General features: G+C 47.1%; 1 protein-coding gene across 1 annotated transcript in view; it reads left to right on the forward strand.

Moving 5' to 3' along the window:
• The window catches only part of INTS9 (integrator complex subunit 9), a 68,745-nt gene that overhangs the window by 29,780 nt on the left and 11,496 nt on the right, over window positions 1-27,469 (forward strand). Inside the window, exons 9-13 of the mRNA XM_081001000.1 lie at window positions 6,244-6,355; window positions 18,425-18,605; window positions 22,468-22,528; window positions 26,436-26,607; window positions 26,859-26,983. Coding sequence (XP_080857126.1) covers window positions 6,244-6,355; window positions 18,425-18,605; window positions 22,468-22,528; window positions 26,436-26,607; window positions 26,859-26,983 — 651 coding nt within the window. The remainder of the gene's footprint in view (window positions 1-6,243; window positions 6,356-18,424; window positions 18,606-22,467; window positions 22,529-26,435; window positions 26,608-26,858; window positions 26,984-27,469) is intronic.

Raw genomic sequence — 27,469 nt, forward strand, 5'->3', positions numbered from 1 at the left:
AGCTCCTCCATCTCGTGCGACTTACATCAGGGGTCAGCAAACATTTTCAGCAGGGGGCCGGTCCACTGTCCCTCAGACCTTGTGGAGGGGCCGGACCATAGCTGTCAACTTTTCCCTTTTTTAAAGGGAAATTCCCTTATTCCGAATAGGATTCCTCGCAAGAAAAGGGAAAAGTTGACAGCTATGGGCCGGACTATATTGGGGGGGGGGGAATGAATGAATTCCCATGCCCCACAAACAACCCAGAGATGCATTTTATATAAAAGCACGCATTCTACTCATGTAAAAGCATGCTGATTCCTGGACCATCCGCGGTCCAGATTTAGAAGGCAATTGGGCCAGATCCAGCACCCAGACCTTAGTTTGCCTACCCATAACCTACATCATAGGAGCCTACACAACACAAAACACTGTTGCTGTATGTAGGTTTTATTTTTTTATCTTATATTTTGGAAATGTACATCCAGGTTTTTTTCTTTAAATTTTTTTGGGGGGTCCCCAAGAGAGTAAGCTATAACTTGTTTAGCTTATATGTAAATCCGGCACCGGGCGTCTTCTACAAGCAGAGGCAGGCGCAGCACTTTGCAAAGCAGGCACCACCTTCCCTCTCCCTCTTCAAGAAAGCAGCACACGTTGTCTTTCCCACATCCATCAGGAGGTCCTGCAGCAGAAGAGGCAGGGGCAAGAAACTCCTAGAGTCGTAGAGTTGTACAGCTGGAGGGAACCCATAAGGTCATCCAGTCCAACCCCTTTGTTGTTGTTTGGTCGTTTAGTCGTTTCCGACTCTTTGTGACCCCATGGAGCAGATCACGCCAGGCACTCCTGTCTTCCACTGCCTCCCGCAGTTTGGTCAAACTCATATTCATAGCTTCGAGAACACTGTCCCACCATCTCGTCCTCTGTCGTCCCCTTCTCCTTGTGCCCTCCATCTTTCCCAACATCAGGGTCTTTTCCAGGGAGTCTTCTCTTCTCATGAGGTATTGGAGCCTCAGCTTCAGGATCTGTCCTTCCAGTGAGCACTCAGGGCTGATTTCCTTCAGAATGGAGAGGTTTGATCTTCTTGCAGTCCATGGGACTCTCAAGAGTCTCCTCCAGCGCCATAATTCAAAAGCATCCATTCTTCAGCGATCAGCCTTCTTTCTGGTCCAGCTCTCACCTCCATACATCACTACTGGGAAAACCATAGCTTTTACTATACAGACCTTTGTTGGCAAGGTGATGTCTCTGCTTTTTAAGATGCTGTCTAGGTTTGTCATTGCTTTTCTCCCAAGAAGCAGGTGTCTTTTAATTTCGTGGCTGCTGTCACCATCTGCAGTGATCATGGAGCCCAAGAAAGTAAAATCTCTCACTGCCTCCCTTTCTTCCCCTTCTATTTGCCAGGAGGTGATGGGATCAGTGGCCATGATCTTAGTCCAACCCCTTACAATGCAGGAATCACAGGCCTGCTCTGTGAGGGAAATTCTGCTTTAGTTCCTGGGATCCAGCCTTGTATCATTATAATGTTACTGAATCATAGAAATGTGGAATTGTAGAGTTGTACGGGACCCCAGAGTCATCTAGTCTAACCCCCAGCCATGCAGGAATCACAGCTAAAGCATCCCTGAGACATGGCCTTCCAACTTCTGCAAGGAAGGAGAGTCCACCACCTTCTCAAGGAGTCCTTTTAAAACCTTTTAATGTAATCCTTTTGATGTGACCTGAGCCCATTGCAAAATGTCAAAAAAGAGGTTACGGGTCCTGCTTTTTCATTAAGAAAAACAACCTGTTGCATATTAATAACAGGCCAGATATTATTAATGCGATTGCCTTCCCAGTTTAGGCACCTATGAAAGCCCCACAGATTCTCTGCGCCCGCTTCCCTTCTCTCCCCCTTTTTATTTATTATTCAAATGCCACATATTTCAACTCCGCAATATCTGAAGGCAGCTTCCAGGCTACATCTATATCGCCCCTTGAATTATCTTTTTTCTCGAAGGGATGATGGCTTAACTGGCTGCCAACTCGTCCACCCCGCTTGTCTAAGGGCAAACTCTTCAAAGTGCTATAGATGTAATTTCCAGTAAATTAATTCTCACAAGATCCATAATTTCCCTCCACGCCCCCCCCCCCCGAAAGACAGCTACATCTTTGGAGGGCTGATGGATTCGGCAGGCAGAGCTCTGAGCTACAATCCCCGCCAGCGGCAGACCAGGGAAAGGAGTCGTGCCCAGTTTTTGCCCTTGGGTTTATTTCTTTTAGGGCAAAAGGTGTGATTTGGCAAAGCGGTTGGGGCAACCAAACCGATTCTGCCCCTTTCCTTCTCTTTTTCATAGAGTGTTCTCCACCTGCGTGCATCTGTACCAGCAGTGGGGGGGGGGGTAGGTTTTGCCTTTCTAGAGCTGGCCAGTGTCTATAAGAGAGACAGCAGTTGAATAGTGGTTAGAGTCCCGGACTAGGACCCGGGAGACCAGGGTTTGAATTCCCCGCTTGGCTACAAATCTCGCTGGCTGACCTTAGGGACAGTTGTGCTGGCCTACCTCACAGGGAATTACCATATTTTTTGCTCTATAAGACTCACTTTTTCCCTCCTAAAAAGTAAGGGGAAATGTGTGTGCGTCTTATGGTGCGAATGCAGACTGCGCAGCTATCCCAGAAGCCAGAACAGCAAGAGGGATCGCTGCTTTCGCTGCGCAGCGATCCCTCTTGATATTCTGGCTTCTGAGATTCAGAATAGTTTTTTTCTTGTTTTCCTCCTCCAAAAACTAGGTGCGTCTTATGGTCTGGTGCGTCTTATAGAGCGAAAAATACGGTAAATGAGGGAGCAAGCCACTTTGAACTCCGTGGAGGAAAAAACGGGGGGATAGAAATGCAAAAACAGAGTCTAGTCTCCACCCAGACAAGGAAAAGGCAATATCAGAGTCGAAGGACACAATCCAGACGTCTCCATCACCGTAAATGTGTCTGGTTCTCATTTTGAAAAGCCTTCTAGGCTGAAGTTTCCATGTTCTGCTGCGGGAAGAAGCCTAGCGCAAGGGGATTTTTCAGCTGCGGTTCCTGTGTCACGGGGTTGGACTAGATGACCATGGGGGTGCCCTTCCAACCCTACAACTCTTGTGTTTCTAAGGAAGACTAGAGAACCAGTGTAGCTGGTAGCGGAGAGAGAGAGAGAGACCTCTGAGCGAGCTTTCAAAAAAAAAACCAACACAGACAAATGAAATGCCTGTCATCCGAAAATGCCAATAAGACAGTAAAAGTAATATTGAACCTGCCCGTGGAAAATATATGTAATGATTATGCCGGTATTCAATAGTCATAATTTCATCTTCCGTTTGGCATTGATTCACTGGGGCTGCTGCACAGAGGATAACTTTGAAAGACTTTGGGCCAAACTTCTGATCGGCTTTCCCTTCAACCTCCCTGCAGCTGTCAAAGTCAGGCTTTCTTTCCTGAGGCTTTCTTTCCTGAGCCAAGAGTCTTTATTTTTCTGCCCCTGTGCTGTTGAGTGGCTGTGGTATTATTTTTGCGTTTTTATACTATAAACCACCCTGTGACCCTCAGATGAAGGACAGTAATAATAAAAATAATAATAAATTTTTATTTATACCCCGCCCTTCCTGGTTCAGAAAACCGGGCTCAGGGCAGCTAACAACAAATTTAAAACACTTAATTTAAAACACTTAATTGATGCAACAAAAAAACAGCATAAAATACAGTATAAAACGTGGATTACAATAAATTCAGAATTAAAAAATCAATTTAGGGGGAAATCCATCCAATAAACATTAGATGATCACCAGGGCCAGCTGGCTAAATTAGTCCTGTTTGGGCTAGTGAGGAGACCAGGGGAGAATTAGCTGTGGTATCTCAGAGCGGGTAATCTTCATAAAAAGGGGAGGGAAGGAAGGGGCCAAAATTAAACAAACAGGTTGTGCCTTTGAGCGTGCAATTGATTATTTTTCTGGAGCGGATTTAGCACAAGAGACGGTCTTTTTCAATGTAGCCCCCCAGATATGGAGCACTCTCCCCAGTGAAGACCCGCCTTACACCTGGCCAAGACTTTCCCCCTGGCATTTGGTGAACTGTGATGGCTGAGACTCATAGAATTGTAGAGTTGGAAGGGAACCGCGGGGTCATCTAGCCCAACCCGCTGCCTGCAGGCTTGTCAAGGACCATGTGCTGCTAATAATAATAATAATAATTTTATTTATATCCCGCCCTCCCCAGCCAATGCCGGGCTCAGAGCGGCTAACAACAGTAAAAATAACACAATTTACATAAAATCACAATCAATTACTTGAAATACATTCTAAAATCAATTCATTCTAAAATCAATTCAAAATCAAATTAATGGCAACCATTGGGCTAAAGTTCTATGAGGATTACAGAAGGAGGGGGTCAGACTGTGCCTTGGCCAAAGGCCTGGTGGAACAGCTCCGTCTTGCAGGCCCAGTGGGAAGATGTCAAGTCCTGCAGGGCCCTAGTCTCTTGTGACAGAGCGTTCTACCGGATTGGGGCCACAGCCGAAAAAGCCCTGGCTGTGGCTGAGGCCAGCCTAACCTCCCTGTGGCCTGGGACCTCCTGGATGTTTTTGTTTGAAGACTGTAAGGTCCTCCGTGGGACATACCAGGAGAGGCGGTCCCATAGGTTTGAGGGTCCTAGGCCGTATAGGGCTTTATAGGTTAAAACCAGCACCTTAAACCTCATCCTGTACTACACCGGGAGCCAGTGCAGCTGGTATAGCACCGGGTGAATGTGATCCCACAGCGAGGACCCCGTAAGGAGCCTGGCCGCGGCATTCTGCACCCACTGGAGTTTCTTGCTGTTGCTGATAGAACAGGACTCTGGACTAGATGGGCCTTTGGCTTGACCCAGCTAGGTTCGTCTTAACATTATTCCTGTGAATCCACGGCCAAGCAGTGGAATCTGTTCACACCAGCCTGCAGTGATGGGCCCCAACGTAGATAACTTTTAAAGAAGATCCCTGGTCTCAGGGGCTGTGTTCAGCCTCCAAATGCTGCCTTTGTATACCAGTCGCTGGAAGTGGTGCATGCTCTAGTTATCTCCCACTTGGACTACTGCAATGCGCTCTACATGGTGCTCCCTTTGAAGGTGACCCGGAAACTTCAACTAATCCAGAATTCGGCAGCTAGACTGGTGACTGGGAGCGGCTGCCGAGACCATATAGCACTGGTCTTGAAAGACCTACATTGGCTCCCAGTACGTTTCCAAGCACAATTCAAAGTGTTGGTGTTGACCTTGAAAGCCCTAAATGGCCTTGGTCCAGTATACCTGAAGGAGCATCTCCACCCCCATTGTTCTGCCCGGACACTGAGGTCTAGTGCCCGAGGGCCTTCTGGTGGTTCCCTCCCTGCGAGGTTACAGGGAACCAGGCAGAGGGCCTTCTCAGTGGTGGCACCTGCCCTGTGGAACACCCTCCCATCAGGTGTCAAGAAAATAAACAACTATCTGACGTTTAGAAGACATCTGAAGGCAGCCCTGTTTAGGGAAGTTTTTAATGTTTGACGTTTTAGCATGTTATTAATATTCTGTTGGGAGTCGTCCAGAGTGGCTGGGGAAACCCAGCCAAATGAGATGGGGTTTAAATAGTAAATTATTATTATTATATTATTATTATTATTATAGAAGAGGAGACTGATATTGCACTCCTCTAGTCCCATTAAGGAGGGACGCAGGTGGCGCTGTGGATTAAACCACAGAGCCTAGGACTTGCTGATCAGAAGGTCGGCGGTTCGAATCCTTGCGACGGGGTGAGCTCCCGTTGCTTGGTCCCTGCTCCTGCCAACCTAGCAGTTCGAAAACACGTCAGCGTGCAAGTAGATAAATAGGTACCACTCCAGTGGGAAGGTAAACGGTGTTTCCATGCGCTGCTCTGGTTCGCCAGAAATGGCTTAGTCATGCTGGCCACATGACCCGGAAGCTGTACGCCGGCTCCCTAGGCCAATAAAGTGAGAAGAGCGCCGCAACCCCAGAGTCGGCCACGACTGGACCTAATGGTCAGGGATCCCTTTACCTTTACCTTTAGTCCCATTAAGGATCTGGTTGGTCCCTGTGAGAAAAGTATGCTGGGCAAGACACACCCATTTGACCTGCTCCATCGTCTTCTGCATGCATTGAGGAACACGATGCCTCTAACTCTGCACTTTTGTCCTCTTTGCAAGATGCCTGGAGTCTATTTTGGTTTAGAATTGTGTGACTAATAATAAATAAATAAACGAGCTCTGCCTCTTGGACCTTCCCTTTCAGCCCATGGACCAAGCTTCCCTGAAAAACAGCGATGTCCTCATCCTGACCGGCCTCACCCAGATTCCCACCGCAAATCCCGACGGCATGGTGGGAGAATTCTGCAGTAACCTTGGTAAGGTGGCCGTGGGGTGTGTGTGTGTGTGTGTGTGTGTGTATGTGGCAGCGATGGCCGTGTTGTTGCTGGTTGGGTTGGGTTGGGGTTCTTTTGCCTCTGCTTGCTTTATAATCTGACTCATAACCCCATGTGGGAAATTGCTCCGAGATTCCCGGAACAGAAGTAACTGCTTGACTCCCTCTCTCCCTCTCCCTGGCATAAAACTAGCAGTTGAGATTTTTTACGATGTGCCTTTGCCTCCCTCATTAATACAGTAAGTGCTTTTGAGAGATGCAAGTTGTACCTTATGGAAGTCGGCTGGAGACGACACCCAGTCTTGGAACGGAACAGGCATAATGAGATTGAATCGCCCGCTCTCCTTGGCTCGCTAAGTGGGTGGCTTCCTTGCCAGCGGTTTGTGTTTTGACAAGGCTCTCCCATCGACAGGTGGCCCTGCCGCTTCCTGGCTCCCTCTCGGCCAGTTTAACATCTTCGCGTGTGCTTTGTGAAAAGTCAGCCTCCCGTTTCTCGAAAGGCGCAGTCGTCGCCAGCACCTGGTGACCCAAAAGCCTGCGCAAGGCGGAGGCAGCGTAGCCCACAAGCTTGGTCTGGCCTTACATAGAATCACAGAATGGTAGAGTTGGAAGGGACACCAGCGGTCATCTAGGCCAACCCCCTGCAATGCAGGAATAAATGGCCAGCTGATTCCATGTAGCTGCTGCTGACAGCCAAGCCAGAAATGGTGGTTGTCAAGGCAGTGACAGGGATTGGCCTAAGTGACCCTTTGGGTCCCTTCCAGCTCCACATTCCATGAAGGCCCTAACCTTCCCCTTGGCACTGACCTTGTCCAGGATCTCTGCATGAAGTTAGGATCAGTCCTGGGCTCCCCTCCCTAGATCCAAGCTTGAAGAAAGAGAGCTCAGTAGCAGAGTGCAGGCTTTGCATGCAGAATCTCTGGCGTCAATAGATGGATTCAATCTATGGTGTGGATATTAACATTGAAATGATTGGATGCATATAAACTGACTCCTCTTGGAATAAAATAGTCTAGGCCCATTTGTTTGATGCAAAACTTCACTTGCAGAGCTTTCTTCAAAACAGAACAAAAAAAACCCACACCCAGTAAATGATAAATTTACACCATAAATATATTGTGGTGTTCAGCAGGGGCTCATCGCCTTAGAAATAAAAAATAATTCCAGACAGACCTAAAAGCATAGATCTCTATCTTCCTTCAGCATCCATTTGCCTAGATCTGTATTGACTCCCTTCAGGAGAGTCTCAGAGCCTGAGAACAAAAAGCCAACGGCACCAGCCTTTCAAGGTGGCCAGTTTGCCATTCAATAGCCTCTCATGTGATCTAAGGTTAAACACACACAGGTTAGCTAGCAGGAAGCTCTTAGTATACCTCTGTGGAATTTCCCCGTGTTAAACCTTTCCAGCAATACACACAGGCGTTCTCCATTTCATTGTCAATTAAACAATTATACTTGACAAAGGCTAGGGAAGACTCCCTGGCTAAAACTCCTGCCAGTCAGGGGAGACCCACTGGCCTGCCTCTGTATAAGGTACTTTTCTTCCCTAAAATAACATCAAGGCCTCGATGGCTTTAAAATTGGATTAGACCCACTCATGGAGGAGGAGAAGACGTTTGATGGCTACTAGCCACAATCGGAGGCAGCAGTGCTTCTGAATACCAGTTTGATTGAATCCTGCTTCAATGGCTTTAAGCCCTCTTGGGTATTTTGTCGGATTGTGACCCTCGGCTTTTTATCAGGCTGCTATTATAAGGTAAAAGGGACGCAGGTGGCGCTGTGGTCTAAACCACTGAGCCTCTTGGGCTTGCCAATCAGAAGGTCGGCAGTTTAAATCCCTGCTCTGTCCCAGCTCCTCCCAACCTAGCAGTTGGAAAGCACGCCGGTTCAAGAAGATAAATAGGTACCACTGTGGCGGGAAGGTAAACAGCGTTTCCATGCTCTCTGGCATTCATCATGATGTCCTGTTGCACCAGAAGTGGTTTAGTCATGCTGGCCACATGACCCAGAAAGCTGTGGACAAATGCTGGCTTCCTCGGCCTGAATTGACTTTGACTGGACTTAACCATCCAGGGGTCCTTTACCGTTATTATAGACAGGCATGTTGTCTTTTAAGTTTTGGGTTTTTGTTTTGTATTTTGTATTTCCCCGGATGGCTTTTAGTACTGTCCCAAGTTTTTCTGGGCCAAATTGGATTTCTTCCATTTAAACTGAGACTTTGATTTAAGTTAATAGGGTTTTTTTTTATTTTGGACCCTTGTCCCTCTTTGCATATAGCAGAGGTTTTCAACCTTTTTGGGTTCACGGCTCCCTTGACCAGCTGCATTCTTTCTGCGGCACCCCTGGGGGGCTCAGGAGCCTAGTTATGTCACCCCTTACCTGCAGAGCCGGCAGCCCCTCGCCCTTTTTCAAACACCCTCCCTGGTGGAGTGTTCCCTCAGCCTCCTCTCCCCTGGGCAAATTCAGCTGCCGCCCCTGGTGTCTGATCTTTTCCACCCCAAAGTGAGATGCCTCCTCACACTGCCCCACAGGTGCCGGGCAAGCACCCCCTGGCCAGCCCCAGTGCCACCATTCGCCTGCGGAGCTTGTAGCCAGGGCTGCTGCAACAAACAGCTGTGCAATAATAATGATAATTTATTATTTATACCCCGCCCATCTGGCTCGGCTTCCCCAGCCACTCAGAGCGGCTTCCAACCAAATATTAAATACAGTAATACATCAAACATTAAAAGCTTCCCTAAACAGGGCTGCCTTCAGATGTCTTCTAAAAGTTTGGTAGTTGTTGTTCTTTTTTGACATCTGGTGGGAGGGCGTTCCACAGGGTGGGCACCACTACCGAGAAGGCCCTCTGCCTGGTTGCCTGTAACTTGGCTTCTCGCAGTGAGGGAACTGCCAGAAGGCCCTCAGAGCTGGACCTCAGTGTCCAGGCTGAACAATGGGGGTGGAGACGCTCCTTCAGGGATACTGGGCCATTTAGGGCTTTCAAGGTCAACGCCAACACTTTGAATTGTGCTCAGAAACGTACTGGGAGCCAATGTAGGTCTTTCAAGACCGGTGTTATGTGGTCTCAGTGACCGCTCCCAGTCACCAGTCTAGCTGCCACATTCTGGATTAGTTGTAGTTTCTGGGTCACCTTCAAAGGTAGCCCCATGTAGAGCGCATTGCAGTAGTCCAAGTGGGAGATAACTAGAGCAGGCACCACTCTGGCGACACAGTCTGTGGGCAGGTAGGGTCTCATCCTGCGTACCAGATGGAGCTGGTAAACACCTGCCCTGGACACAGAATTGACCTGCGCCTCCATGGACAGCTGTGAGTCCAGAATGACTCCCAGGCTGCATACCTGGTCCTTCAGGGGCACAGTTACCCCATTTGGGACCAGGGAGTCCTCCACACCCACCCACCTCCTGTCCCCCCAAAACGATACTTCTGTCTTGTCTTTTTTTTTTTTTTAAATGATGTTTATTGAAATTTCAAAAAATACAAAGCTTACACAAAACCAAAAAGTAGAAAATACAAAACTTACACACAAAAAAATACAAAAAATAAAAATAAAAATATGAGAAAATAGAAGATACAGAAGAAAAATAAAAGAAAACAGAATAAATTCATTTTTTTCAGATCCTTAACTGTCATTACCTTCTTTCTTAGACCTCCTCCTCCTCCCTTCCTTTGTATTCTAGTTATTAATTATCCCAGCAAATCCTTTCCTTTCCATATTTCAAAAAAAATAAAACATAAAAGGAATTCTCAACTAATTTAATCCTGTCTTTCTATAATAAAATAAACCTTAAAGTTTAAAATTTAAGTCTTAACTTTACCAACTTCTTGTGTTCATAATGTTCTTTCATAATTCTTTATGCATCTTTACTAAAGCCAGGTAATTTCTTCCAACATTTTTCTATCATTCTATCATTCATCAACTTTATAAAACATTCTATTAGTTAAAAAAAAAAAAGAGAAAAAAGCATATAAACAAGTCCAATCTTTATCCAACGTCCCTTCCTCCTGGTTCCGAGATTTGTCAGTCCTTATTCCTCAATCTAACCCGGTGACCTTATGTCCGAGGCCCTCAGGTCACTTCCATGGCCCTTCCGCGGCTTTTATTCGTATTTGTGGCTGTAGTCACTTGCTCGTGATAACTCCAACTTAGTAGTGTTTTTAGCCCTTCTCATCAAGTCAGACCCTTTTCCCTGTTCATCGCTGCATTCCATGTAGTATTTAAGAGCATGCTTCAAGGGCCCTCCGAATTTGTGGGCCCCCACAATTCCAAACATATCGCAGCCTGTTACTGTATTTAAAAAGTCCAGATATCCCGACATAGGGGGGTCAATCCAGCCCCCCATTTCCAAACCACACCGAACTTTCCCTTCCCAGATCTGGTTTTTTCCAAGTTCCTTTATCAAATCCGAAGGATCAAACTCCTGTTGGGACTGTTCTGTCAAGACACACTCCTGATTTAATGCCACAAACCCCTGTTCTGTCAAAACACACTCCTGGTTTGAGTCCTGGATAGACACCACATATATTCCCACAGTCTGGTCAAAACCTTCCACTGCCTGTCTAAGATTTCCAGTCGAATTGGCCATCCGGTTCACCTTATCATGTAATTTTTCCAGTAGAATATTTGTTTTATAAAGCAGGCACACCACAACTTCTGAAAACATTGTCACGCTTTCCCACGGTTATTTTGTAGCAGCTGTCAAGTCCTTGGAATTAGTTACAGTTTCAAAGGCTCCCCCTAGGGGGAAGACTTATATTTGTTTTTGCTACATTTCCAAAATACTTGAAATACTTTGTCCATATATATTCCTTTAAAATGCGAAAGGGAACAGTAAAGTCACAAAGATTCTCTTCTTTTAGCTATCTCTCACACACAGTTATCTTGATAAATTCACGTCAGTCCTGACTTCCCCGCTCCAGGATCAGGACGAAAATAACTTCCTTTTACTACTTCAAGTAGTCCAAAAAAAAAATATTCCCAATTTAGAATGTTGGAATCCACTCTTTTAAAAGCGATTTTCAAAGCTCTAGTGTAAATTGCCTTTGCTTTGTTCTATTTACAAAAGAACGGAAGGGTGACTTCCTGTTTAGCCCTTCCCGCTCCGTACCGAATTCAATAGATTTTTTTCTTTTCTTTTTTTTATAGTCCAATTCTGTCCTTTTCACAAATCTTCATTTACTGTCCCATTTGTTCAAATTCTAAGTACTCACGGGTATTTGTTTTAAAGTCCGAATTGTCCAGGAAAAAAGGCAGCGCTCTCCGGCAACAGCTACGCGGCTTCACTCCACAAAAGAAGCAGACGACTCACAGCACAGCGCCACTTCCCCGCTCTGTTCCGGAGCCCGTTGCCGGGTTCCTTTGCAGATTGGGGGGGCGCAAACAGTGCCCGCCGAGTCCCAGGGTCACAGGCTTCACCCGCCTGTGATTTAAAGGGTCCCCGCTGCGCCGAAGCGGTGTCAGACCCAATTTCTGTGGAGCAGATTCCCTCCGAATTAGAGGGAATCCGCCATTGCCGTTGGCGCCACCTCCGGAAGTCGATACTTCTGTCTTGTCAGGATTCAGCCTCAATCTGTGCAAGCCTTGGGGAGGCAGAGACATGAGAGGGCACCAGAGGAGGGAGGGAAGGAAGGAAAGAGGGATGGAGGCCTTGTACCATCGTTCAAGGCACCCCAGGATGCCATGGCATGCTGGTTGAAAACCACTGGCATATAATAATTGTATTCCCTGCTTATTGTTGTGGACTTTGGTGAAGACGATAAAATGCATAGCACAGAAAAAGGGGTGTTCTGGCCCCAGCCAATGTAACTAAACCCAAAAGACATAAGTGGGTTCAGAAGCTTAAACAATGCGAAATGCTTCTACATACTATAGGAAGATGAAGTACAATTTTAATCCAGCGTCAAAAGATGAAAATGTAATCAAAGCAGATGAAATTACAAAGATGGCACAATAACAAATTGACTTTGCTATTCGGGTCAAAGCCTGATCCAACTCTCCATATCGACCGATAGATGACTACAAAATTTGTCAGAGGCCAGTAGTCAAAATAGATCAGATTACAAATACAATATAATAACAAATAGACTTGCCAAAGCATGATCAAAATCCTTATATGACTAATAGATGACTACAAAATTTGACAAAGGCCCGATGCGCTTCGACCCAATTGGTCAGGAGAAAATTATTAAACGCAACTTGGTCACAGAGAATTGGTTAGTCTGTCGAGACCTTAAAGTGACCATATATCCCTTTAATTTACATCTACAAAGTGAATCTCTCTCTCTCTCTCTCTGTCTGTTGGTTTATAGAGAAACATAGCAACAGCTGCTATTACATATTTAGAATTAACAAGCAAATTAATTTTCACCATCGGAAAAGCTATTTATTGTTGAGCTGTATGATGTCGTGGGTGTGAACAGCATCACTTAGCATCCTGCTCAAAATGTGCCTTGGAAGGGCAAGGCCACCAGTGGCTATTAGCTGTCTGTCGTGGCTACGTTCTCCCCCCACTGTCGGAGGGTTGGGAGTTTGAGCCCCACATTGGACAAGAAATTCCTGCATTGACGGGATTGGACTAGATGACCCTCGTGGTCCCTTCCGATTCTGTGACGGGAAGCTGAGAATAAAGTTTCCTGGGTGCTGAATTCCTTGCAACGTCATTTCTGACCCTGGAACCCCTTGAGAGGGTAAATTTGTGCTTCCTTGGCTATTTAATGCACACCGCGTGACATGGCTCCCTTCATGGATCACTGCCTTGCCGTGGCGAAGGGGCTTGAATAACTTTACTTTCTTGGGCTCCGTGATCACTGCAGATGGTGACAGCAGCCATGAAATTAAAAGACGCCTGCTTCTTGGGAGAAAAGCAATGACAAACCTAGACAGCATCTTAAAAAGTAGAGACATCACCTTGCCAACAAAGGTCCGTATAGTAAAAGCTATGGTTTTCCTAGTAGTGATGTATGGAAGTGAGAGCTGGACCATAAAGAAGGCTGATCGCCGAAGAATTGATGCTTTTGAATTCTGGTGCTGGAGGAGACTCTTGATAGTCCCATGGACTGCAAGAAGATCAAACCTCTCCCTTCTGAAGGAAATCAGCTCTGAGTGCTCACTGGAAGGACAGATCGTGAAGCTGAGGCTCCAGTACTTTGACCACCTCATGAGAAGAGAAGACTCCCTGGAAAAGACCCTGATGTTGGGAAAGATGGAGGGCACAAGGAGAAGGGGACGACGGAGGATGAGATGGTGGGACAGTGTTCTCGAAGCCTCCAGCATGAGTTTGACCAAACTGCAGGAGGCAGTGGAAGACAGGAGTGCCTGGCATGCTCTGGTCCAGGGGGGCACGAAGAGTCGGACACGACTATACGACTAAACAACAACAACAACATGTGACTTGGCTCACTTCCTCGAGTCGTCTGTTGGCATTCTGACAGTGGCACTGTTGTCGTCTGGATTATATCGTTTGCTGGTAAGCGCACACCTCAGAGCCAGGGTTTAGACAATGTGGTGCCCACCAGATGTTGCTGGACTCCCTTCAGCCACACCTGGCATGACCCAGTGTTCAGGGATGCTGGGAATTGTAGTTCAGGAACAACAGCAGCTCACCACCTTGGCTACAGAGCCGTAGAAGAACAGAGCATTTTCTGCCGGTTTTTCCTCCACGGTTCTCAGGATCTGCCTCCATGCCCAGCTGAGTATCAGAATTTTATTTTTTCCCCAAGGGTTTGACATGAGATGTTTCTGGCTTCTCTTACTTTTGCTGCCAGAGCTGTAAAAGCTCCCAACTTGCATTTTTTTTTCACATTTTGGAGCTCTTCTGCCCTCTTCAGGAAAAGGATGTGACTACATTGGAACCTTGATGGCAGAAAGTGAGGAGGAATTAAAGAACCTTTTAATGAGGGTGAAAGAGGAGAGCGCAAAATATGGTCTGAAGCTCAACATCAAAAAAACGAAGATCATGGCCACTGGGCCCATCACCTCCTGGCAAATAGAAGGGGAAGAAATGGAGGCAGTGAGAGATTTTACTTTCTTGGGCTCCATGTTCACGGCAGATGGTGACAGCAGCCACGAAATTAAAAGATGCCTGCTTCTTGGGAGAAAAGCAATGACAAACCTAGACAGCATCTTAAAAAGTAGAGACATCACCTTGCCAACAAAGGTCCGTATAGTTAAAGTTATGATTTTCCCAGTAGTGATGTGTGGAAGTGAGAGCTAGACCAAAAAGAAGGCTGATCGCCGAAGAATTGATGCTTTTGAATTCTGGTGCTGGAGGAGCCTCTTGAGAGTCCCATGGACTGCAAGAAGATCAAACCGATCCATTCTGAAGGAAATCAGCCCAGAGTGCTCACTGGAAGGACAGATCCTGAAGCTGAGGCTCCGATACTTTGGCCACCTCATGAGAAGAGAAGACTCCCTGGGAAAGACCCTGATTTGGGAAAGATGGAGGGCACAAGGAGAAGGGGATGACAGAGGACAAGATGGTTGGATAGTGTTCTGGAAGCTACCAGCATGAGTTTGACCAAACTGCAGGAGGCAGTGGAAGACAGGAGTGCCTGGTGTGCTCTGGTCCATGGGGTCACGAAGAGTCGGACATGGCTAAACGACTAAACAACAACAACAAATTGGAACAGACCAGATAGCCATCTTCAAATATCTTAAAGGCAGTCACATGGAAGAGGGAACATGTTGTTTTCTCCTGCTCTGGAGAGTAGGACTCAAACCAATGGATTCAAGTTGCAAGAAAGGAGATTCCGACTTAACATCAGGAAAAACTTTCTGACAGTAAGAGCTGTGTGACAGTGGAACGGTCTCCCTCCGGAGGTTTTTCATTGGAGGTTTTTAAGCAGAGGTTGGAGGGCCATGTGTCATGGATGCCTTAGCCGACATTCCTGCATTGCAGGGGTTGGACTAGATGACCCTTGGGGTCCCCTAAGATTCTGTGATCAGCACACAGGATGAAATTGTCAAGACAAACATAAAAGTATCACATGCCCTCTGCTTCACCATTGCTGCAATTCCTGCATGGAAACTGCGTGTAGCTTTTCAGATGTGAGGAATTACATTATGTGATTCTAGTGATGTCATAAACCTAAATCCATTTATTTATTTTTTTGTCCCCAGGCCCAAATGCAGTTTCCCCCCACCTTTTATTGGGTTCAGGAGCAGAGGTGGTAAATGTTTAAAAGGAATAATGGGGAAAGAACGGACGAGAGAACCAGAGATATCTCTCCTTTAATCTAACAGTAGACAGGATATTAAACTTCCACCCACTGGATCTTGAGAGAAGACGGTGCTCTGAAAATATTGGTGCAATGCCTGTGTAACAGCAGCAGGTGTTTTTTGTTTAAAGGACGATTGCAGCATTTGGAAAGACAGGGTTGCCAACCTGCCATACGACCGGGAATTCCTGGACGTGTCCTCTTTTGCAGGTCCTAAATACCCATCCAGTGTATTTTACATTTTAGAGCAAATGTCCTGGAGTTGGGGTTTAAAAAATAAAATAAAAAAGTGCTCAGGTTACTCTGGGTTCAGACTCTGGCTCTGGCAATTTGGGCTCGGATTTTGTGTCCGGCTTTTTACCTCTTGAAATATGGCAACTCTAGGAAAAAGGCAAGGAAAAGGAATTGTAAATGAAGCAACGAAGATCTCTGCCCGTGTGAATTCTCATTTGGAATTCTGTGTGCAGTTCTGGTCTCTCTGCATCTTAAAAATGATCTAGTAAAAAAGTAGGGAAGGACCAGGAGATTGAAAGCTGGCAGGGAATATGGAAACCAGTCCATTGCAAAGGCCGGTTAAGTGATGGCAGCAATTTTGGACAATGGAGCAATTGAAAGCACCTAGACGTGTAAACCTTGTTTTATTTTTCTTATGTTCTTATGTTCTTATTTATTTATTTATTTATTTATTTGATGTTGTTGTTTAGTTGTTTAGTCGTTTAGTCATGTCTGACTCTTTGTGACCCCCTGGACCAGAGCACGCCAGGCACTCCTGTCTTCCACTGCCTCCCGCAGTTTGGTCAAACTCATGCTGGTAGCTTGAAGAACACCGTCCCACCATCTTGTCCTCTCTCGTCCCCTTCTCCTTGTGCCCTCCGTCTTTCCCAACATCAGGGTCTTTTCCAGGGAGTCTTCTCTTCTCATGAGGTGGGCAAAGTCTTGGAGCATCAGCTTCAGGATCTGTCCTTCCAGTGAGCACTCAGGGCTGGTTTCCTTCAGAATGGAGAGGTTTGATCTTCTTGCAGTCCATGGGACTCTCAAGAGTCTCCTCCAGCACCAGAATTCAAAAGCATCAATTCTTCGGCGATCAGCCTACTTTATGGTCCAGCTCTCCCTTCCATACATCACTACTGGGAAAACCATAGCTTTATGGATCACTGCCTTGCCATGGTGAAGGAGCTTGAATAACTCAGAGAAGCTATGAGCTATGCCGTGCAGGGCCACCCAAGATGGACAGGTCATAGTGGAGAGTTTGACCAAACGTGATCCACCTGGAGCAGGAACCGGCAAGCCACTCCAGTATCCCTGCCAAGAAAACTCCATGGACAAAGACAACAGGCATATTTATATAATACGTTTTACTTATTAAACTCACCTCTGAATGCTGCCAGCAACTGTAAGCATTTCATGCAGGAGTTTGGCTTATTTATATGAAGGCCAACGGGAAGATGTCACAAGGCTGGAAATATTGTTAAAAAATCTCAATAAATCCCTCCCCTCTCTTTTTGATATTTTATTTATTATACTTTTCAAGTTTATACATTTCACTAGTGTTATACATTTCACTAATTTTACATTCATTTTGACATTTAGAAACTTGACTTCCATCCCCCTCTTTCTGCAGTTCCTTAAATTTGTATTTGATATCTTCTGCATATCCAAATTAACTTAATTTGCTCATCTATTCATCATCTTTAAATATATGCCCGTATAAAAGTGCAGTCATCCTGCCAATGTTTATATCTGTTTAAAAATTATCTGTAAATATTCAATAAACCATTTCCATTCTTTTATTTAAAAAATTGGTTGTCTTGATTTCTTATTATTCCGGTAAGTTTTGCCATTTCTGCATATTCCATAAGTTTTTGTATCCACTCTTCCTTCAGTGGGACTTCTGCTTCTTTCCATTTTGGGGCAGGTAACATTCTTGCCCCTGTAGTCGCATACATGAATAGGTTTCTGTACAGTTTAGGTAGTTCTGTCCCTATAAATCCCAAAAGAAAAGCTTCTGGGTTTTTTTTACAAAGGTAATTTTAAACATCCTCTTCATTTCATTATATATCATTTCCCATCTTTTTTAAGGAATAAGATATGAGTTGTTCGGGGGGGCAACATAGACAATGGGGCAGCGGATATTATAGAGCAGACTTCACAAACCTCGCGCCCTCCAGATGTTTTGAACTACAACTCCCATCATCCCCAGCGAGCACAGTGTACACGACACTTTTTTTGGTTAAAAAAAGAGAGAGGTGCCAGTACTCTGAACCATTGAGTGCCATTAAAAAAGAAAACTGGATAGTTATTCAGGTCCACATACCTATGGGACCGCCTCTCCTGGTATGCCCTGCGGAGGATATTAAGGTCCACAAATGATAACATTTTGGAGGTCCCAAGTCGCAAGGTGGTTAGATTGGTCTCAACTAGGGCCAGGGCCTTTTCAGTACTGGCCCCGTCTTGGTGGAACGCTCTGTCACAAGAGACCAGGGCCCTGCGGGACTTGACATCTTTCCGCAGGGCCTGCAAGACAGAGCTGTTCCGCCTGGCCTTTGGTTTGGACTCAGTCTGACCCTTCTGTTTCCCTCCCCTTATGGTTTTGATCTATGAGCTACTTTTTAAATGAGGCTGCATTTTAAATTGCATTTTAACCTGTATTTTAAATTGGTTTTTGTTTTTTGTCCATCCCCCCCATTATGTTTTTAATGTGATCTTATTGGTGTTAGCTGCCCTAAGCCCGACTCTGGCCGGGGAGGGCGGGGGTATAAATAAAAATTATTATTATTATTATTATTATCTCTTCCCTATTCACTAACTCAAAAACATGTCCTTGCTCTTTGTTAAGCTTTGACCGTCCGGAACGGGGGGAACGTCCTGGTCCCCTGCTACCCGTCCGGCGTGATCTACGACCTTCTCGAGTGCCTGTACCAGTACATCGACTCTGCTGGCCTCTCCAACGTCCCCTTCTACTTCATCTCGCCAGTGGCAAACAGCTCCCTCGAGTTCTCCCAGATCTTTGCCGAGTGGTAAGTATTGGCAGCAAAGAGGTACCCCATGGCTGGGTGGAGGGGTACCTCCGACACAGGAAGAAAGAGGGTGGGAGAGCAAAGCTACTACAGTGGTACCTTGGTTCTCAAACTTAATCCATTCCAGAAGTCCGTTCCTAAACCAAGTTGCGCTTTCCCATAGAAAGTACAGTGGACACTCAGGTTGCGAAGGTGATAATAATAATAATTTATTATTTATACCCCACCCATCTGGCTGGGTTTCCCCAGCCACTCTGGGTGGCTTCCAACAAAACACTAAAATACAATAACCTATTAAACTTTAAAAGCTTCCCTAAACAGGGCTGCCTTCAGATGTCTTCTAAAAGTTTGGTAGTTATTTTTCTCTTTGACATCTGGTGGGAGGGTGTTCCACAGGGTGGGCGCCACTACCGAGAAGGCCCTCTGCCTGGTTCCCTGTAACTTGGCTTCTCGTAGTGAGGGAACCGCCAGTGATCCATAGTGATCCGTGTGGGAGGCACGTTCGCAACCCACAGCACCGCGTCTGCGCACGCACGGGTTGCGATTCGGCGCTTCTGCACATGCTCAAAGGGCGATTTAGTGCTTCTGCGCATGTGCGATTGCTGAAACCCGAAAGTAACCCATTCCGGTACTTCCAGGTTTCGGCGCGTCCGTAACCTGAAAAAACGCAACCTGAAGCGTCTGTAACCCGAGGTATGACTGTAATGCAAAATGGATTAATCTGTTCCAGACTTTTAAAAGCAACCCCTAAAACAGCAATTTAACATGAATTTTGCTGTCTAACGAGACCATTGATCCATAAAAAGAAAGCAATAAACAATGTACTGCAGTCACACAATCAGTAGCTGAACTGGGTTCCACACAGTCACACACACAAAAAAGAGCCACAAAAACGCAAAATAAATAGTGAAAACAGACAGACCTCAGCGTAACGCTCAAAATGGAAGTGTGGCACTCAAAACAGAAGCATAACACTCAAAACAGAGCATATTCAGCTTCTGGAAAAATGTTTGCAAGCCGGAACACTTACATCCGGGTTTACAGTGTTTAGGTTCCAAGTTGTTTGAGTACCAAGGCGTTTGAGAACCAAGGTACCACTGTATTCTGAAAAATGCTTTTTTTATGGGATAGGACAGTGGTTTTCGACCAGTGTGCCGTGGCACCCTGGGGTGCCTTGAAGGATGGTCAGGGGTGCCCTGGGCAACACTGGCCTCTGTCCCTCTTACTTTCCCTCCCTCCTCTGTTGAACCTCTCGCGTCTCTGCCTCCCAAAGACTTGCACAGCTGTTTGTTGCAGCAGCCCTGGCTCCAAGCTCCTCAGGCGAATGGTGCCTCTGGGGCTGGCCAGGGCGTGCTGGGTGCCAGGAACAGAGGCAGCCTCGGAGTAGGCAAGCAAGCGGGCGAGGGAACCCAGCCAGTCCACCTGCCCTTGTTTTGGGGAATGGATGGACAAGTGGGAGGCTGGGCAGACAGGAGGGCACCACGCTGACCCTTCTTCGTGCTTGCCCTGTGCAAGGGCTGCCTGGGAGCTGAGTGCCTGAATTTCCACCAAGTCAGGCCCGACAGCGCCTGCTGCTGCCTCTGCTGCCTCCCAAGGTGAGCAGGGTGCTGGCCTCACTTTCACCGTTAGCCAGTCTCCGTCAGGCCACAAGGTCTGGGGCATCCTTTCCCCAGGCCCCTGTGGGGTGGCGGGTGGCTCAGAGATCAGGGGCAGTGGCGGCATCTGCCCAGAGGACTCGCAAGGAGAGAGGAGAGGAGGCTGAGGGAACGCTCCACCAGGGAGGGTGTTCGAAAAAGGGCAAGAGGCTGCCAGCTCTTCAGGCAAGTGGGGAATTTTTTTTTTTAATTGCATTTTATTTATTTGTTAACATTCTTACATTACATCGGTAAATGTTGTCATATTACATTACAGGACTTCCTGTAATATAATTTCCAACGTGTATACAAAAATTATATACAAATTTTATATACCTAGAAAGAAAATGAAACCAAAAAAAAGGAAAGAGAAAAAACAAAAACACATTTCCCCCCAAAATCATATACCGTATTTTTCGCTCTATTGGACGCACCGGACCACAGGACGCACCTAGTTTTTAGAGGGGGAAATCAAGGGAAAAAATATTATTCCCCCCCCCCCAGCCCCAAAGAGCAAAGAAGCCAAGTGGGATCCATAGCCGTGCAACCTCTCCAGCCAGGAGCTAAACCTCTCCAGCACGGCTAAAGAAAAAGACAAGGCAGCGAGTTTGCTGGCTTGGCTTCCTCTTTAGCCTTGCACAGCATCTTTAGCCTTGTTCAATGGGATGGATCGCGCCCACTGTCCACCAGGGCTGGACTAGATGACTCCTGCGGTTCCCTTCCAACCCTGCAATTCTATGACCTCGGAAGGTGTTGGGGGTCTCCACCACTGGAGGCTTTCATGCAGCAGTTGGGGGACCATCTGCCTGGCGTTCTTTAGCTGTGATTCCTACATTGTGAGGGGGCTGGGCTAGATGACCCTTGGGTGGCCCTCCCAACTCTATACAGTCCTACAATTCTGCGGCAGGAGATCCACAGCCACTTCACACAATGCCCACTCCCAGTTTTCATCGGAGAGACATGTGGCTTCAGTGTCTAGGTAGGTACCCCCCAACCTGCCACTCTTCCCCCACCCCACTTAAGCCGAGGGAATTCCTGCCCAGAGAAGCTCCCAGGTGAGGCAAGGGTTAAGATCTACCTCTGGTAAATGGCTTTGTATCCCCCCTCTTTCCCTTTTCTCTTCTTCTTCTATGCTATTTCCTTCTTTTGTGTTTTGTTTAATCTGTTTTTATTGTATACTAAAATAAAAGCTGCAAAGTTTCCTTTTTTATAATATCCCCCCCTCCAAACTAAAATGTGAATCTAGATAAAAACACTGATCCAGAGGAAAAGAAGGGGGTGGAGAAAGGACAAAAAAAGAAAAAGAGGTAGATATAGAGAGATTTTTAAAAAGTTGGCTTCTTTAGCCTTGCGCAGCCTCCCGCGGCTGGAGAGGTTGCGCAAGGCTTTTCCCCAGGAGGGAGAAGGGACTGACTGGCCGCGTCAGTCCCTTCTCCCTCCTGGGGAAAAGCCCACAAGAGCCGCACGAAGCTTGTGTGTGGCTCTTGGGGGCTTTTCCTGCCTGCCTCCCCCCCTGCATTCGCTCCATAGGACACACAGACTTTTCCCCTTAGTTTTTAAGACGGGAAAAGTGTGTCCTATGGAGCGAAAAATACAGTACATACCAACACGCTAGACTTCCTGTCTTTCCCATTGTATATTCCTTTTTTTACAAATGAATGTACTCTTATTATTGTATATTTCGTTACATATTATCTAATACATTCCAATATCAATATGTGCTCTTAGCCTTATTTCTCAACTCAGTCTCACTCCGACGTCAATCGAATGCTAGCACAGGTAGCGAAACTTTACTGTATTTTTGAACATATGTTTTATATCTATCCCACTTTTCCTTAAATTTTTCTTTTGAATTGCCTCTCAGGGTATTTGTTAACTGCGCCATTTCAGGCAAGCGGAGGACATAACTGGGCTCCTGAGCCCCCGGGGGGGGGCGCAGAAAGAATGCAGTTGGTCAAGGGAACCGTGGACTCAAAAAGGTTGAAAACCTCTGGGATAGGGGGAACTGGGGATGAGTTTATGGGACCAAAGGAGGGTGGTCCTCAAAAGTTTGGGAACTGCTGGGCTACACAATACTGCCAGCTGCCAGCACAGAACTTCTCTGCTTGGTTGGGAGATTTGAGCACTAGGTGGCAGTGCTGAACTGCAATGGGTTTTAGGATGGGTTTGTAAATCTGGCTTGTTTTTCTCTCTGTTTTTCTCTTTCTCTCTCTCCCTCCGCCTTTCAGGCTGTGTCACAATAAGCAGACGAAGGTGTACCTGCCAGAACCACCCTTCCCTCATGCGGAGGTAAGAGATTTGCCCTGCCCACCCGATCCCATCTCACGCACAGGAGGAGGGTGGAAGGAACGAGGGAGAAATTGCAACCAGTTTGCATTTACAGTGGATGCTCGGGTTGTGACCATGATCCGTGCAGGATGCACGTTCGCAACCCGCAGCTGTGTGTCTGCGCATGCGCAGGCTGCTATTCGGCGGTGCTGCGCATGCGCAACCGCTGAAACCTGGAAGTAACCTGTTCCGGTACTTCCGGGTTTCAGCAGTCCGTAACCCAAAAAAGACGCCTGCTTCTTGGGAGAAAAGCGGTGACAAACCTAGACAGCATCTTAAAAAGCAGAGACATCACCTTGCCAACAAAGGTCCGTATAGTAAAAGCTATGGTTTTCCCAGTAGTGATGTATGGAAGTGAGAGCTGGACCATAAAGAAGGCTGATCGCCGAAGAATTGATGCTTTTGAATTCTGGTGCTGGAGGAGGCTCTTGAGAGTCCCATGGACTGCAAGAAGATCAAACCGATCCATTCTGAAGGAAATGAGCCCTGAGTGCTCACTGGAAGGACAGATCCTGAAGCTGAGGCTCCAAGACTTTGGCCACCTCATGAGAAGAGAAGACTCCCTGGAAAAGACCCTGCTGTTGGGAAAGATGGAGGGCACAAGGAGAAGGGGACGACAGAGGACGAGATGGTGGGACAGTGTTCTCGAAGCTACCAGCATGAGTTCGACCAAACTGCGGGAGGTAGTGGAAGACAGGAGTGCCTGGCATGCTCTGCTCCATGGGGCCACGAAGGGTCAGACACGACTAAATGACTAAACAACAACAACAACCCCAAAAAATGCAACCTGAAGTGTCTGTAACCCGTGGTATGACTGTAAAGGGCTTTCCAAAACAGTACGAGGCCAGAACTCGGCCCTCTTGCGGAATTCACACTTCCCCGAATTTTGCAGCGCCTCCAGCCAGCATCTGCCGGGGTAAAGCGTGCATAAAAAGGCATATGATAGTGAAACGCATTTTAGGGGAAATTGCTTTGCAAAGATACGTAGTTCTTCAGAATTTCATAAACTTCCAGAAATGTCTTCCTCCCTTAAAAGAATAAAAAAGTTTAGCTAAGAGTCTCCAGATGCAGAAAAATTTCTCTGCCAATTGTCGCATTTTAAGGATTCACCATTCAGTTGCAGGGGACTCTGTCGTTACTGAGAAGCTCTGTGGCGCTTTCTGATGATGCTATTTGATGCCTCTCAGAGGGATGTGGCTGAAACGTCATAACTGGGCAGTGGTTCGGTCCCTGCATTTTCTTTCTTTTTCTTTCTTTTTGCAGTTCTCCACGTGTAGCTAATTTGGGGGTCATTTTGAGTCCCCAGATATGAAAGGGCCAGTACTGCCTCCTCTCATGTTCAAACCCATAAGTGCTAATATAGGCTTGCCAGATTTCAAGAAGTAAAAACCCTTGCATGGAAAATGGCCTTTTCCCCTCCCACTAAGGGCAGCCAGAGGGAGCAAGGGACATGAATTCAACCCACAGAGCACCTGCTTCCTTATCGATCTTCAAAAGGAGGTTTGAAATTTCTGGGCAGACCCACACGCAGACCCACACAAAATGAATTGCCCGTGTATTTTGGCCTTGCCAAAGACGGCATCCTAGATTTCTCTGATTTGCAGCCTTGCTCATTGACCTTCCGAATACTGCAGGGACAAAAGTTGTTTTTATTGCCACCAGTTTAATCACCGCACTGCTTAGAGATGCCCTTGACATCCATTCTCTTCTTTCAGAAATATATGCCTAGGTCCACTTTCAGAAATATATGCCTATGAAGCGTATGCTCCATCTTTCCGTCATGGGGATTCGAACCGCCGACCTTCCGATTGACAAGCCCAAGAGGCTCAATGGTTTAACCCACAGTGCCACCCGTGGGGCATAGGAATTTGTTCATTCCCCTCCAAAAAAATATAGTCCGGCCCCCCACAAGGTCTGAGGGACAGTGGACCGGTCCCCTGCTGAAAAAGCTTGCTAACCCCTGGTCTAGATGACCCTCAGGGTCCCTTTCAATAATTCTATGATTTTAATAACCCTTTTGATATTATGTGCCTTTTATTCGGCGTGTTTTGAGGTGAGGCTTCCTTTCAGGCGAGTCAAACCCCTGAGCAGGCTCACCCAGGCCACCTTCGGTGGAGAAAGAGATATCAAAACCTGCTTCAGAAATCTCATCCTTCCCTTACTAATCCATTGGCAAATCTGACGGCATTTATGGCATCCCACAAATCCCGCTTTCCTTGTTGTGGGAAATGCCCGCCAGCACCTCTGAGGCAGGTTCTGCTTCCTTCGGGTTGTCTCTGAAATTTCAAGAGCTGCTTGCAGGGGTCTCTCTCTCTCTCCCCCCCCCCTTTCTTTCTCTCTCGCTCTCCATGAAATCCACATTTTGAAGTATAATCCTCATCTAGCACGTCCTTCGCTGGGCCTCTGACTCCCATTGCTGGAGGTAACGCTTAGATCTTGAAGAGCTGGCCTCGGCGGGCTCCGAGGAGAAATCTCTTCCATGCTTAATTACAGGCACACTTGCAAGACGGAGGGCTTATTAACTCCCAGCGTGGCTCGCATGTGTGCATTTAGATTTATCGCTAGGAAACGAGTGGGGGGGGGTGTTTCTGAGCAGCCATCTTGTAGAAAGAGGAGGGCACACCAAATAGCTCATCAGAATCCCACTCTTGGGGTTGTGGGTTCGAGCCCCACGTCAGGCAAAAAAAATTCCTGCATTGCAGGGGGTTAGACTACATGGCCTTCAGGGACCCTTCTAATGCTACAATTCCACGAGGCCTCTCAGATGGTTTCCACTGAGCCCAGGACCCAGCTGATAACTGTCAGATACCAGGGGCGCGGGATCCTGCCTTGTATTGAGTCAAACCATTGGTCCACCCAGCTTACTGTTAGCTAAGTTAAACTGTGGAACTCCCTGCCACCAACCTAGATGGCTTTAAAAAGAGGACTAGACAAATCCATGGAGGAGGGCCTCCAATGGCTAGTAGCCAGTGGTGTTGTTTGTGCTGTGAACAGCACAATTACCCAGAAAGTTTTATCATTCCCATCAATATACAGTGGTATATTGCGAGCCCCATTCGCATCCTGAACAGAACGTAAGATGTGACAGTGCGTGTGTGGGTCGCGTTTCACCGCTTCCGTGCATGTGTGTGATGTCATTTTGACCGTCTGCGCATGCGCGAGCAGCGAAACCTGGAAGTAACACGCTCCGTTACTTCCGGGTCGCTGCAGAGCGCAACCCGAAAATACTTATCCTGAAGCGTATTTATCCTGAGGTATGACTGTACAGTGAAACCTCGGTTGTCAAACGTAATCCATTCCGGAAGACCGTTCAACCTCCAAAACGTTTGACAACCGAGGCGCAAAGGGAGAATGTCAATTTCAGTGGTGAAAATTGGGGGGGGGGGGAGACGCACAGCGGAAGCCGTTCGACTTCTGAGGCACATTCAAAAATGGAAGCATTTACTTCCGGATTTTCGGCGTTCGGGTTCCGAAATGTTCGTCAATGGAGATGTTCGATAACTGAGGTTCCACTGTATGATTATCGCTATAACCTTGGTTTCTAATACACGAGTTTACCTTCCAATCTGAAAGAGTGTTTTAGCATCGATTGTATACCTACTATTTTAAAGCTATCGAGACGAATCACTTGTTTGGATCGTCGCTTTATGCTTTGGAATGAATTAGTGCGCGGCTGTTTTTGCAGGGATGTATCGGCACGCGTTTTTGCCAGGACGCTTTGAACACGTTTGCGTGCAAGAGAGGCACGCGAGCCGATTCCTAGGTAGCGATAAATAACTTGTGTCGAGAGCGGTGCTCGAATGTCAATAAAGGAAGAACGCGGGAAAGGAAAAGGAGGTTTCTGACAGCCTCGTTTCTCTCCTTCCAGCTCATTCAGACCAACAAGCTCAAGCATTACCCCAGCATCCACGGAGACTTCAGCAACGACTTCAAGCAGCCCTGCGTGGTCTTCACGGGACACCCCTCGCTCCGGTTTGGGGACGTGGTGCATTTCATGGAGCTGTGGGGGAAGTCCAGCCTCAACACCATTATATTTACAGGTAAGAGCATGGCCGGGAGAGTGGAGTGCGGACTGACTCCAGCTACAAAAGCTACAGATTCTTGGGCTGGAGTATTGTTTATGGAGAGAGCTTGTTGCTGTTATTGATATTATTGTTGTATCTTTAGTTAGATCTTATGGTTTACGTAGAAATTGTTTCCGTTTGGTTGTTGTTTCCTCCAAACCGGAGGAGACCTCCCCCAAGGTTTGCGTGTGTTTTGTCCGAATCCCTCTCTCTCTTTCCATTTACAGAGCCCGACTTCTCCTATCTCGATGCCCTGGCTCCATACCAGCCGCTGGCTATGAAATGCGTTTACTGCCCCATCGACACCAGGCTGAACTTCATCCAGGTCTCCAAACTACTCAAAGAAGTCCAGGTACACCAGGGCAGACCTCTCTCCACTTAACAGGCCTCGCTGCAGAGCCAAGCTGGGCTTTCCCACTAAACCAAGGCTAGGGCCTTCCAGGGCCAGTGATGGTGGGACATGGCAGCATCTCAAAGGCCACAGGCTCCCCATTCCTGCCCCAAACACTTGGCCATTTCCAAAACACAGCAGCTGTGTGTTGTAGAATCATAAGAGTTGAACAGGGCGTGGAAGGTCACCTGGCCCAACCGCAGATTTGATGCAGGTGGCAGCCTTTGCCTGAAGACCTCCAGCCCAGGAGAGGCCACTTACCCTTCCTAGGCAATGGGTTCTATTGTTGAACCTATTTGACCGTCATCGTCAGAGCCGTCTTTCCCATAGGGTTTAGTGGTGCGTCACGCCAGGGTGCCGGCCTCTCAGGGGCGCCCCAGCAAGTGGGGGGGCTGCGCGGCTTTGCTGGCAGCCTCCCCTTTCCCTGCATGCCCGCCAGCTCCTCAG

The sequence above is a fragment of the Podarcis pityusensis genome, assembly GCF_964106645.2.
Source record: "Podarcis pityusensis genome assembly, chromosome: 3".
NCBI classification, from domain to species: Eukaryota; Metazoa; Chordata; class Lepidosauria; order Squamata; family Lacertidae; genus Podarcis; species Podarcis pityusensis.